The 13,874-nt window shown below is 40.8% G+C and overlaps 1 protein-coding gene across 1 annotated transcript; it reads left to right on the plus strand.

The window, feature by feature from the left end:
- The first annotated feature begins 4,932 nt into the window (after positions 1-4,932).
- Positions 4,933-13,426, plus strand: LOC118386331 (eIF5-mimic protein 2-A-like). The gene is made up of 12 exons (XM_035774008.2): positions 4,933-5,091; positions 7,458-7,532; positions 7,617-7,793; positions 9,162-9,256; positions 9,467-9,532; positions 9,966-10,101; positions 10,645-10,754; positions 11,150-11,320; positions 11,636-11,782; positions 11,913-12,051; positions 12,846-12,968; positions 13,170-13,426. Exons 2-12 carry the CDS (start codon positions 7,469-7,471, stop codon positions 13,202-13,204), a joined length of 1,263 nt encoding a protein of 420 aa, XP_035629901.1. The 5' UTR covers positions 4,933-5,091; positions 7,458-7,468; the 3' UTR covers positions 13,205-13,426.
- Positions 13,427-13,874: the final 448 nt, after the last annotated feature.

Below are 13,874 nucleotides of genomic sequence, written 5' to 3' on the forward strand. Positions count from 1 at the left end.
TTACAATAAACTGTCTAAAGAACTCAAAATGTTACATGGCCAGCTTCAATTTTGAGTTTATATCCAATTGAATGAACCATTTAATGCATTAGTGCCTTGAATTTGTCCTCTGGTGTGACATTACACTTAATGGTAATGTAAAGGTTTTAATGATTCCCAAATAGACAAGACAAATCTTTTTTTTTCATTACCTAGTTACAGTGCCTTGCGAAAGTATTCGGCCCCCTTGAACTTTGCGACCTTTTGCCACATTTCAGGCTTCAAACATAAAGATATAAAACTGTATTTTTTTTGTGAAGTATCAACAACAAGTGGGACACAATCATGAAGTGGAACGACATTTATTGGATTTTTCAAACTTTTTTAACAAATGAAAAACTGAAAAATTGGGCGTGCAAAATTTTGATAGTTGTTGATTCTTCACAAAAAATACAGTTTTATATCTTTATGTTTGAAGCCTGAAATGTGGCAAAAGGTCGCAAAGTTCAAGGGGGCCGAATACCTTCGCAAGGCACTGTAATTCTGTCTTTAAATCAGTAATCATATTCTTGGATTTAAAATGAAAAACACATTATTTCCTTGGTTAATTAAATCTAATCAAATGTTATTTGTCACATGCATATGTTTAGCAGATGTTATTGTGGGTGTAGCGAAAATGCTTGTGATTCTAGCTCCAACAGTGCAGTAATATCTAACAAGTAATATCTAACATATTTCACAACAATACACACAAATCTAAAGTAAATAAACAGAATTAAGACAATATAAATATTTGGATGCGCAATGCCAGAGTGGCATAGAATAAGATACAGTAGAATATGATAGAAAAAACTGTATACATATGAGATGAGTAATGCAAAATATGTCAACATTATTAAAGTGACTCATGTTCCATTATTAAAGTGGCCAGTGATTTCAAGTCTATGTATATAGGGCAACAGCCTCTCTGTGTTAGAGATGGCTGTTTAACAGTCTGATGGCCTTGAGATAGAAGCTGTTTTCAGTCTCTCTGCCCCAGCTTTGATGTACCTGTACTGACCTCGCCTTCTGGATGATAGCGGGGTGAACAAGCAGTGGCTCGGGTGGTTGTTGTCCTGACTGATCTATTTGGCCTTCCTGTGACATTGGGTGCTGTAGGTGTCCTGGAGGGCAGGTAGTTTGCCCCAGTGATACGTTGAGCAGACTGCACCAGCCTCTGGAGAGCCCTGCGGTTGTGGGAAGTGCAGTTGCCATACCAGGTTGTGATCCTGCCCGGCAGGATGCTCTTAATTGTGCATCTGTAAATGTTTGTGAAGGTTTAGGTGCCAAGACAAATTTCTTCAGCATCCTGAGGTTGAAGAGGTACTGTTGCACCTTCTTCACCACACTGTCTGTTTGGGTGGACCATTTCAGTTAGTCAGTGATGTGTACGCCGAGGAACTTGAAGCCTTCCACCTTTTCCACTGCGGTCCCATCCCCTCTGCTGTTTCCACGATCAACGATCAGCTCCTTTGTTTTGTTGACGTTGGGTGAGAGGCTATTTTTCTGGCACCACACTTCCAGGCACCTCAACTCCTTCCTGTAGGTTATCGCGTTATTGTTGGTAATCAGGCCTACTGCTGTTGTGTCGTCTGCAAACTTGATGATTGAGTTGGAGGCGTTCGTGGCCACGCAGTCATGGGTGAACAGGGAGTACAGGAGGGGCTGAGTACGCACCCTTGTGGGTCCCCAGTGTTGAGGTTCAACACTGTGGTGTTGAATGCTGAGCTGTAGTGAATGAACAACATTCTTACGTAGGTATTCCTCTTGTCCAGATGGGATAGGGCAGTGTGATGCCAGTTGCATCGTCTGTGGATCTATTGGGGCTGTAAGCAAATTGAAGTGGGTCTAGGGTGTCAGGTAAGGTAGAGGTGATATGATCCTTGACTAGTCACTCAGAGCACTTCATGATGACAGAAGTGAGTGCAATGGGGCGATAGTCATTTTGTTCAGTTACCTTTGCTTTCTTGGGTATAGGAACAATGGTAGACATCTTGAAGCATGTGTGGACAGCAGACTGGGATAGGGAGAGATTGAATATGCTAACCTAGTGTCTCGCAATTACATTTTAGGTAAGATACACAGTTATTTCACTAAGCCTATGTAAAAAGCAATTATCTTACTTGCTAAACAATTAATTTAACATTTTATCCAAGAGTTATCCAACTGTTTATCCACAGTTACTCATTGTCACACCGACGGACAATACACAATAGGCAGTCAAATTTTATTGTTAAGATATAATTAATGACAATTTCAGAAGTTTCTGACCACTATACAAATGCTTCTAAAAATCAGTTCTAAACATCAGTAATGGATCCTCATTAAAGAATTTTAAGTGAAACTACCATCGGAAGTTGATGGGGCAGACAATCGAATGATATGCCTATATGGGTTTTGGGTCTGAAAAATGCATGTCCCCGAAGGTCAACAATTGTTGGCATATCTTAGCACTAGAATTGACACAGTTATCAAATTAACATTTGAGCAATAAATGGAACCTTAACTGATTTAATGAGACATTCACATTTTCACTGTACCGGCCATGTGTACTAAGACTTGCATGGCTTAATCATTGGGACAAGAATATGGCATAATCACCAGTTAGAGCAGGGGGGGAACCAAAAGAGGCACAGCTGATTTGGCCCTCTCAAGATGGATCACTCATGTCAATTAGAGGAGTGAAACTGGTAGGACAGATAGAGAGGGACCAAGGGGAGGGATGGTCTAATGCAGGGAGTGAGAACCAGGAATAGGAGTACCACAGCCCCCAATATGTGCCTGCACCATCACTAGGGCCACGTAAAATAACTAGATCCTCCCCAGAGGGCAGAGACAGACCAAGAGGTCACCAGAGCAATGTTCACCTGCCAAGAGTGAGAAACCAGGCCTGGGATAATGAAAACATAAATATTGCATTCAGAATCACTTAAAATGATCAAAAATGCAACAGGATACAAATAGGTCTCATGCAAATAAGTGTTATTTGATGAAAAATAAGTCTAAATGGTAATTATACACATTTATTAATTTGTTTATGTTCCCTGGAGTGACAGCTACTTCCTCTGGCATGGCACACCAAGGGAAAAAAAAGCTGTCAAACCATTGGAAATCTCAGGCTGTATGGTCCATTTTGGGGCTTATTGTTAACAGTAAGCTTTCCATATGATTTCACCACAACAAGTTTTCATTGCTTTTTATACTTCAATTGTCAAAAAAAGTATTCTTATTTGTAATATACCTGTATATACACATTCAAACTGCATCATACCAAAGAACTTAGAAACTTACCCCTTTTATGGCAATGGCAGAAAACTGCCACATTTGGATAAATATTTATCATACAGCTTTTACAATCTGGTCAGGCCATGTATTCAGTGCTTACTCATTGCAAGATAACTGTCCCTACCACAATGGTGCCCAAATGCTGGCTCATTATTTAATCACAGAATTGTGTCACACCAAGTGGACATTGCTTTTATGGAAAAAATGTAATCAATCAAAACTATTTGGTAATACCATGAATAGACTTGAGGACTATTGTTATTTTAAATAAACTTCTGTGTTATAACTAAACGATTAGGTGAAGGGAATTGTATTCATTCAAATAAATGTTATAATAATTAATTAAAATCAAAGCTCCTCAACCTTACCTGGGACAGTCACACCATTGGACAATTGTCAGATTTGGTTCCAAATTGTAAGAAAACAAATAATACACTGCATGAATGTACTTATGATCCAAGTTAAAAAATATAAAAAACTTTTAGTATTATATCAATTTTCTTGCCAATTTAGGTTCAGTTAAATTTGTGTTTGCCATCATGGACAAAAAAGGGTTGTCACCACTACCTATATACATTTAATTACTAGGGGACTACTAATCATATATCATTTTACATGCTGTAAATTATGTACGTGATTGGATAACATTTGCTTTGAAGATTCCGCCATGCTTGCTGTGTTCTTTGTTTAGAGAGATCTAAGTGGGAAACTCAGAGTTGGTGATTAAATTTTAACAGTGGGAGGGCGTTCAAGTGGGTTTTCCGAGTCGTATGCGGGTATTTATGAAATGTACAGATGTTATGAATGTGGCTGATGGCCATACTGTTGGCCTTGCAGTCGGTGGAGGAAGTTAAGCCAGAAAGAGTAGTTATTTGCTCTGATTCATGTGCAGTGCTAAGGATTTTTCAGTCCTTTATATCACGTAGCAAACAAGACCTACTTTATGAGGTGATACAAACCATGCCAGGAGTAAACAAATGGGTATAAAGATAATATTTACATGGCTCCCCAGCTCATGTGGGATTGGAGGGGAATGAGGCAGTTGATGTACTGGCTAAACAAGCACTAAGTAGTTGGGATGTTGATGTGGTAGTTTCAATGAGCAAGGCAGAGGCAAAAAGTATGATATGGACAGTGATGGTGGAGAAATGTCAGGAGCAGTGGAATAGAGATACTAAGGAAAGGCATTTATTTCAAGTACATAGGAAAGTTGGGGAGGGGAGAACAGCAAGAAGGGACAGAAGAGAGGAGGCTATATTTACAAGATTAAGGGTGAGACACAGCCAGTTGAATAAGACCATACATGTGATAGGAAAGTATCCAACAGGAAAATGTGAGTATTGCCAGGAAACAGAGACAGTGGAGCATGTATTGATACAGTGTGGACATTATTGGAGGGAAAGAGGGAGGATGAGATCTAGTATGAGGGAGAAGGGGATACAGGAAATTAGTTTAAAGAGTATATTGAGTAGAACGTCATTAGATATAGTCTCAAATATTTTGTTATCTTTTTCTTTTAGAGCAACGGGGCTGACAGGTAGGATTTAGTTTCTCCGTCTCTGGCCCACACTCCAGTAAAGTCGGTGGCGGTAATGCAGCATAACGTTGGATGCCAAACGCCGATAAACCCCCCCAAAGAAGAAGAAGAAGTACGAACGCTGCATAATGTCTACGTCATATCAAGCTGGCGCAGCCGTAGTTTACCCTTCACTTTTCGGTGTGGCCTTTTCAGTTGTGTCGCAGTATTTCGTGTTTCTTCGACTGTTTTTGAGGATAACTTTGATTTCGGTAAGTAGTGTAAGTTAACTTGTATGTCTGGTATGCTGACGATAGTAGTAGCTAGCTAAATCAATAAAGTTTATTTGACGCCTACGCAAGTTTGCTAACTTTAGCAATTATGCTAGCTAGCTAACGTTAGCTATTTAACTCTGTCAATCATGCCTGCATTGTAGTTAGCTATGTCTTCACAGCAGTAGTTTGCTAGTTCGTCTTGCAGATGTTCAGTATTTGTTGATTTGCAGTTCAATTCGTCAGTAACTAACTAGCTAGCTAACTGGCCATGCATGGATTGCGTCTCCGAGGCCGTTAGCCAGCCGACGGGCCTTTAGCTTGGTAACGCATAGCCAGCAGATCCGAACCCCTTTCATTCAGTTAACTAGGGTCGGAAAGCATTCCTGTGTCTAAGACACGGCAGGAGCAGGCGAGATATGGCATGTAAAACGTACCTCAATCCATGGATGTACACCGAATGCAGGGGGGAAGTAGATATACTTTCTTACCGGTGTGGGACACTCAAGTGCAAACATGTTTTTGTTTTTATACTACAAAAATTACAAGGTAGCCTACTCTGCTGACACTTACAACCATATCAATAACAACTGTTGTCTGATCCATGTAATTTGCCAACGAAAAGGGGAGAACCAAATTCAATATGAGATCCACCCAATCTGGAGGAGGAAATTATTGTCTAAAAACAATGAATGCCACAGACCCAATGACAAAGACGGTGAATATGCACACTCGCCAGTGTTCCAATGTTCTCTCCCGGTGAAGATAAGTTGGGCTACTGTTCTCACAATTAAGTTAAGAAATGTAATACCTTTAAGACAGATTGGAGTCTTTTTGTTATGTCTTTATAGCAATAGCCATTTGCTTTCCAAAGTTTGTTCTGTGATTCTATTTTTAAATATTGCGATATTGCGACCCTGGCTGGGTCTCTGCTTTTCACTGACTGTCGCACTTAAACAATCATCTGTTTGGTAATTGCAGCTTGTGCTGCCCAAATTGCAGGCCCTTCCGACTGTAGGCTGTGATGTAAATGTAACCTTTATTTAATTAGGCAAGTCAGTTAAGAACAAATTGTTATTTACAATGATGGCCTTCATCGACCAAACCGGGATGACGCTGGGCCAATTGTGCACCGCCCTAATGGACTCCCAATCATGTTGGGTTGTGATACAGCCTGGAATCGACCCATGGTGTTTGTAGTTAAGCCTTTAGCACTGAGATGTGGTGCCTTAGACTGCTGGGCCACTCTGGACCCCCCAATGAAAAACAATCCACCTGTTTTTTTTAAGTTAATGATGTTCTGTGGCCAAATCATGCTTTCTGTTGTATCCTATTTTGAATTATTGTATTTATTTCTGTATAGACAGAAGTAAGCTAATTGGGCTATATACTTTTGGAAATTTAATTCGATATACTTTAGGGAAAGCTTCCCCAGGTCTTATGGACATGTCACCTATGCCTTTTTAATGCGGCATAAACACAACCAGTCATGATGTTTTCATCTGATTGCCAAACAAAGATGCTCCTGTAGGCTACCCGCACATTTCAGCATTCAAATACAAACTGTGCACCTGCGATTTGAAGACTGGGAAGAGACATCTGTTACAAAACACCTACGTGTATTGTAATGACATTCTGTGATTGTCATTAGGCCTACACTTGTAGCCTGAATTGATGCATCCACTGTTGTCCATGTACGCCTCGGTCTTGGCCACTCACCTCTGCCTTGTCCGCAAGCGTCTCGGCCACTCATCTCCCACTGACAAGATGTAAGTGTTCTCTTCAAACCACAGCGCAATTTGGTCTCCAGTCAATTTGCAAATGTTCATGTGGCTGACATGCAGTGATGTTAAATAATTGTGTAATAGCCTAACGTTTTACCGGGACAGCGTACCCCCACTATTTATTTTGCATGGACGCTGTACCGGAGCGTACCGCCTTTTGCCCCCGGTCCCATAATCACAACTGTTACACAGAGAAGATTGAACGACTTTGTTTACAAGTAAACTGACATTTTTGTCCTCCTTTAGCTAGCAGTAACAACAGCAGCCATTATGACATGGCACATCCCGTTGAACAACAAATGAGCTGATTCCAAAATGGCTCCTGTGGCTTCTACCTAGATTCGGGACAAAAAGGATAGTTTTCCTGAAAAACGTAGCAATCGTTCAGATGTAACAGACAATTCGGAGTACAACACTTTTCCCAAGCCATGTCTTGTGCCGGCTCCGTGGTGTCTTAAATACACATGAATGGTGTCCGACCCTAGTACAGCTGTAAGCAAGCGGATTGGATCTGCTGGCTAAGTAAAGCAACAAACAGCTAATCTTTCAGCCATAGTATAATCTTCTCTCTCTCTCATTCAGGGTGTCTTTTTATGAGTAATCAAAAGATTCAGAAGCCAACGCTTACAGGCCAGCGTTTTAAAACTAGGAAGAGAGGTGGGTGTAAACTGAATATTGATATCATAACTGGTCAATTGCTGTTATGATTTGTCTCTAATGAATGCATTGATCTTTTAACAGATGAAAAGAAGGTGTTTGACCCTACTCAGTTTCAGGAAACCATTGTACAAGGTTTGAACCAAACTGGCAGTGATCTGGACGCTGTTGCGAAATTTCTTGATGCCTCTGGTGCCAAGCTTGACTACCGCCGCTATGCTGAGACGCTCTTCGACATCCTGGTGGCTGGCGGAATGCTGGGTAAGGATGGAATAGAATGCTGGGAAAGGATAGAATCAGAGGTCGACCGATTATGATTTTTCAATACCAATACCGATTATTGGAGGACCAAAAAATCCGATAGAGTAATCGGCCAATTTTTTTACATTTCTTTTCATTTAAAAAATGTATTTTTAATTTGTAATAATGACTATTACAACAATACTGAATGAACACTTATTTTAACTTAACATAATACACCAATAAAATCTATTTAACCTCAGGTAAATAATGAAACGTTCAATTTGGTTTAAATAATGCAAAAACAAAGTGTTGGAGAAGAAGGTAAAAGTGCAATATGTGCCATGTAAGAAAGCTAACTTTTCAGTTCCTTGCTCAGAACATGAGAACATATGAAAGCTGGTGGTTCCTTTTAACATGAGTCTTCAATATTCCCAGGTAAGACATTTTAGGCTGTAGTTATTATAGGAATTATAGGACTATTTCCCTCTATACCATTTGTATTTCATTAACCTTTGACTATTGGGTGTTCTTATAGGCACTTTAGTATTGCCAGTGTAATAGTATAGCTTCTGTTCCTCTCCTCGCTCCTCCCTGGGCTCGAACCAGCAACACAACGACAACAGCCACCATTGAAGCAGCGTTACCCATGCAGAGTAAGGGAAACAACCACCCCAAGGCTCAGAGCGAGTGACGTTTGAAATGCTATTAGCGCGCGCTAACTAGCTAGCCATTTCACTTCGGTTACACCAGCCTAATCTCGGGAGTTTATAGGCTTGAAGTCATAAACAGTGCAATGCTTGACGCACAACGTAGTGCTGCTGGCAAAACGCACAAAAGTGCTTTTTGAATGAATGCCTGCTTCTGCCTACCACCGCTCAGTCAGATGCTTGTATGCTCAGACACGCTAGACAATATCTAGTAATATCATCAACCATGTGTAGTTAACTAGTGAATATGATTGATTGTTTTTTATAAGATAAGTTTAATGCTAGCTAGCAAGTTACCGTGGCTTACTGCATTTGCGTAACAGGCAGTCTCCTTGTGGAGTGCAACGAGAGAGAGGCAGGTCGTTATTACAATGGACTAGTTAACCGTTCCTAGGCAGTCATTGAAAATAAGAATGTTCTTAACTGACTTCCCTAGTTAAATAAAGGTTTAAAAAATATTTAAATCTGCCCCCAAAAAAACAATTTCCGATTGTTATGAAAACTTGAAATTGGCCCTAATTAATCCGCCATTCCGATTAATCGGTCAACCTCTAGATAGAATGTTGGTGTAAGGATGGGAAATAATAGAATGGCGGGAAAATAATATAATTCTGGTGATAGAATGAATAAATGTGTGTGACAGTCTGTATAATAACTTCCCCTTTTTATTCTTGTTCAGCCCCAGGTGGTACCTTGTCAGATGACTTGACCCGTACAGAGTTCTGTCTGTTTACAGCACAAGAAGACCTGGAGACCATGCAAGCATATGCTCAGGTACACTTGTGCAATAGTGGTTGTTTTTGGTTTAATAATAAAGAGCTGAATATGATAATACCTTGACTTACTAGCAGTATTAGTAGTGGTCCTTCAAACCCCTTTCCCTTTTTTACTCACAGAAAAGGTTGATTATGATAAATGTGCTACAGTTTTGACATTGGGCTGTTTTTTTAGAGATCTGATTTAATTTTCCCATCCGATACCTAGGTTTTCAACAAGCTTATCAGGCGTTACAAGTACCTGGAGAAAGGGTTTGAAGAGGAGATCAAGAAGGTGAAGGCATTGTTGATTGTCGTCTTGAGCAACGTTGTTCAAGATGTGAATTGCTCTCTTATCTGTTGGATCATTCAACCGTAAACTAATTATTCAACTCATTGATGTTTCCCAAATTACATCCATAGGGTGCTGGTAAAAATGAGTGCACTGTAAAGGGAATACGGTGCTATTTGAGATGCAGTCTTGATAGTTGTCAGAATGGATAACATTATTGATCCTGGCATCATTATAGAATATGCAATTCTTTCAACTTATGTTCAATAATGTTATGCAGTCCAAAGTGCTGCATTCTATCCAAACCGTATACTCCTGTCTTTGGCGAATAAAAGGATGGAATAGAATTGCATTCTGTTCTTATAGCAGCATTCTATTGTATTCCATTCTAAGTTTCAGTGTTTGAGTTTCCCTCTTGTTCTTCTCTCCTGTGCAGTTGCTGCTATTCCTGAAGGGATTCACTGAATCTGAGCGCAACAAGCTGGCCATGTTGACTGGCATCCTGCTGGCCAATGGCAACATCTCGGCCTCTATCCTCAACAGCCTCTACAATGAGAACCTCGTCAAAGAAGGTGTGCAGCAGTGCCAGCTCAATAGGGCAGGCTTCTGCTACAAACGTTAAAGGGATAGTATGAGATTTTATCTATTTACCCAGAATCTGATGAACTCATGGATGCCATTACGTTTCTGATTGGCTCTTGAAACTACCTCTTAACTTCCTTCATACTGGACACAGAGTCCATGAGTTAATCTGATCGCTTTAAGTCTTGTCCTGAACAAAAAAATTACTTTCAATAGAGATTCTCCATTGATCATTATTTTAAATCTAGGGCGAGATTTAATCTGTCTGGAAAACCAGCCTGTATACTTACAAGCGTATATCCAGTTACTTTATTACTTAAATTAAACGTTGCGTACGTTCACTGTAACGTGAATTTGTGAAGGGCATAATTATGGTTTTGTCTCATACAACAGTCCTTGTGTCTGAAGTTGCTTCATTTCTGTTTTTACAGGGCGGACTTGTAAAACTTGCAGAATCGTGTCCTGTGGTATTTTGCTTTTCACCTGGTAGGCACTAGGCCTAAAATATGGTTAACCCTTATTTTTCTACCCAGGTGTCTCTGCAGCCTTTGCTGTGAAACTTTTCAAATCCTGGATCCATGAGAAAGATATCAACTCTGTGGCAGGAAGTCTCCGCAAGGTCGGCATGGATAATAGACTTTTGGTGAGTGAGACCACCAATCATGTGAGTGATGTCCAATCCAAAACCATGCTTGTTTTCTTTTGGTCAGTGTAATACAATCATTGTGTAGCAGGGAAGTTAAGAATGGGCAGCTCTCCTGGGAATACGAGGGCTGTATCTCAATTTGTCTATCTCCTCGTAGCCTCAACTGTATTGAAGGAGAAGATCCAAGGTCGATCCCATTTGACAATCTTTCCAATGGGTTTTGAGGGGGAGTTATGAGAGTATGCAATGAATTGAGGAAAGATTAATTGAGAGAGAGCCAAGGGGAAGCCTTCTCAGTTGGACCGTGCTTAATCATAAAGATGCAATGTAATAGTATTTGTTCTATTTAATTCTGTGATGTAAAGCCTGTTTCTCCACCTTGTGTTTTGCAGGAGCTGTTCCCTGCCAACAAGCGGAGCTGTGAGCATTTCTCTAAGTACTTCACAGACGCCGGTCTCAAAGAGCTGTCGGACTTTGCCAGGAACCAGCAGGCCATAGGGTCCCGTAAGGAACTTCAGAAGGATCTCCAGGAACAAATGGAACGCGGGGACCCTTTCAAAGACGTGAGTCCAAAGTCTGGGTCTATGCTGATTGCTGGAGAAGCACTCCACTGGTTGAGTTCCCTACCCTTAAAGGGTGCAATTGCTCTCATTCTCCCTTCTGAATTTAGAAGCATTGGGTTGGTGTTAGCATGAGGAGTAAATTTGAGCACACTTGGGGTAGAAAATCTGATCACAGCCTTCGTCTTTGTTGATGAAGGACATTGTTTGATTATGATACCTAATTGTGGAAGCATGGGATGCAGATGAAATGCCCAATAACCAGAAGCAGTTGTTCCTTACTTACTGACTTACTTTCCTGTCATCCTTTCCCTCCAGATCATTGCGTCAGCCAGGGAGGAGATGAAAAAGAACAACATCTCAGAGCAGACCATGATTGGCATCGTGTGGACCAGTGTTATGAGCTATGTGGAGTGGAACAAGAAAGAGGAACTGGTCACAGAACAAGCCATCAAGCACTTGAAGGTGAGCTGGGTGGTTTACACTGATTTCACAGAGCCGTCACTTTCACCGTTGTGACGGGATTGAGTGTCATTTTTTGCCACTAGTTTTCATGACTCAAGAAAACACCCCCTTTCTCTCCACCTCTCCGCAGCAATACAGCCCCTTGTTGAAGGCTTTCACATCCCAGGGAGCCTCTGAGATCCTGCTGCTTGTGAAGATGCAGGAGTACTGCTACGACAACATCCACTTCATGAACTCCTTCCAGAAGATTGTGGTGCTGCTCTACAAAGGTAACAGCACGGGTAGAAGGAGCAGCTGATATCTGGGGTTAGTTACCAGTATCTTTGGTAAAAGCGATGCCTCTCTGCTTAGCACTCAGCATTAAGAAGATGAATTGAGGGAAAGGACCTGCAACAGACTAGCTTCCTGTCCAGGGAGTGTGTTTGTTCATCAAGCTGCCTTATGCTACAGAAACAGGAGAAGGGCTCCTGAGCCTTATGGGTTGTTCTGGCTTGGACAGGGCTTACTTATACAAAGGTAAATGAGATCAGGGAATAGCGTTGTCTGCCGCCTTAGTCCTTGTTTCCTCAATCCCTAACAAAGCTCATTGGAGGAGGATGTCTGAGGGAGGGACCTTGGACACTTGTATCCATTGAGCAATGATCCTATCTTCTGATCCTTTCTGAATGACCCTGGATTCAGACAGTAGCAACCAAAACCTTCCCGCTGCGCTTATCAAAGCGGGATCTGGATTAACTAACATTAAAAGTATGTTCCAATTCCGGCTAGCCCATCTGAACCCACCAGAAAATATTGTAGGGACAGTGGTCATTTTATATTGGTGTGTCTTCTTCCAAATATAAGAGGGGGAGAGGTGAGACATATGTACGCTTTCACTTGCTGAAGAAGCCGATTTAGCTGTTAATGTGTGAATGAATGCAAGGTGAGTGACATGAGAGAATGTTTTTCTGTTGCCTAACAGATTCACATCAACACATTGTATTTTGGCACAATTGTCTTTGTCAATTGGCTATAACTGCATCTTCATGCAGTTGTAATTTTCATGTTGATGTATTTTTCCCAGCGGATGTTTTGAGTGAGGAGGCCATTCTTAAGTGGTACACAGAGGCCCATGTTGCCAAAGGAAGGAGTGTGTTCCTGGAACAGATGAAAAAATTTGTGGAGTGGCTCAAGAACGCAGAGGAAGGTGAGCATGGCTTACATTTTACGTTAGTCAGGTATTTTAGCAGGAAATCGTATCCAGCGCCACTGAAAATCAATGAATTCAACTAGCTCATGTGGGTATAAAAACCTTCAAAAATCCTCTAGTCCCTGTGGTTTTGTCTGTATTCGCCATAGCACAGTATTCTGTTCATGCAGTTGACTTGAATCTCGTCTTTTTTCCCAGAATCTGAGTCCGAGGAGGACGAGGCTGCTGACTAACGGACCTCAAGCCAAATCCAAGGCGTGTCATTTTTTTATTTTTTTATAACGTACAGTAGCACCAGGAGCAGTAGAATGTTCTGTTAAAGAAGTGCTTGTCCCCTCCCCCCTTTTCTTTTTTCTACCTCCACTCCAACCATGATGTATAGATGTAAGGGCTTTTACATTCTGTTCATTCTAAAACTAATAAAGTTTACACTTGTGGATAGCATGAATCATGAATAGTCTCCCTTGAAATTCTTAATGATTCTTCATTTGAAGGGAAAGACATGTTGCCACATTTAACCCCCAAAGGTCGATGTCCGCACCCCTGCAGAAATGTAATTGGCATATTAATAAAACATCCCCATCGAAATCTGTCAGTTTAAGCTGGGGGGGGGGGTCACTATCTGTTCCATGTAGTGAATCTGTTATTCAATGCGTTTGCGTATGGGCTAATGGCAGTAAGGCCGAATTCAAATGTTTCATTAAATCATTTTACATGACTTGTTTTTGATACTTCAAGTGATCTTCAAAATCAAATGGAAAAATTATCATTATGACCTTAAAACAATTTCATATAGATTACGGTAGATTTAATATTGGTTGTTTTTATAATTTCTTTACACTATCAATTAGTCTTTTTAAAATAAAGTTTAGTACTGGTATTCAGTGTTGGTGTAATTACTCT

This window comes from Oncorhynchus keta, chromosome 7 (assembly GCF_023373465.1).
Source record: "Oncorhynchus keta strain PuntledgeMale-10-30-2019 chromosome 7, Oket_V2, whole genome shotgun sequence".
Lineage (NCBI taxonomy): Eukaryota > Metazoa > Chordata > Actinopteri > Salmoniformes > Salmonidae > Oncorhynchus > Oncorhynchus keta.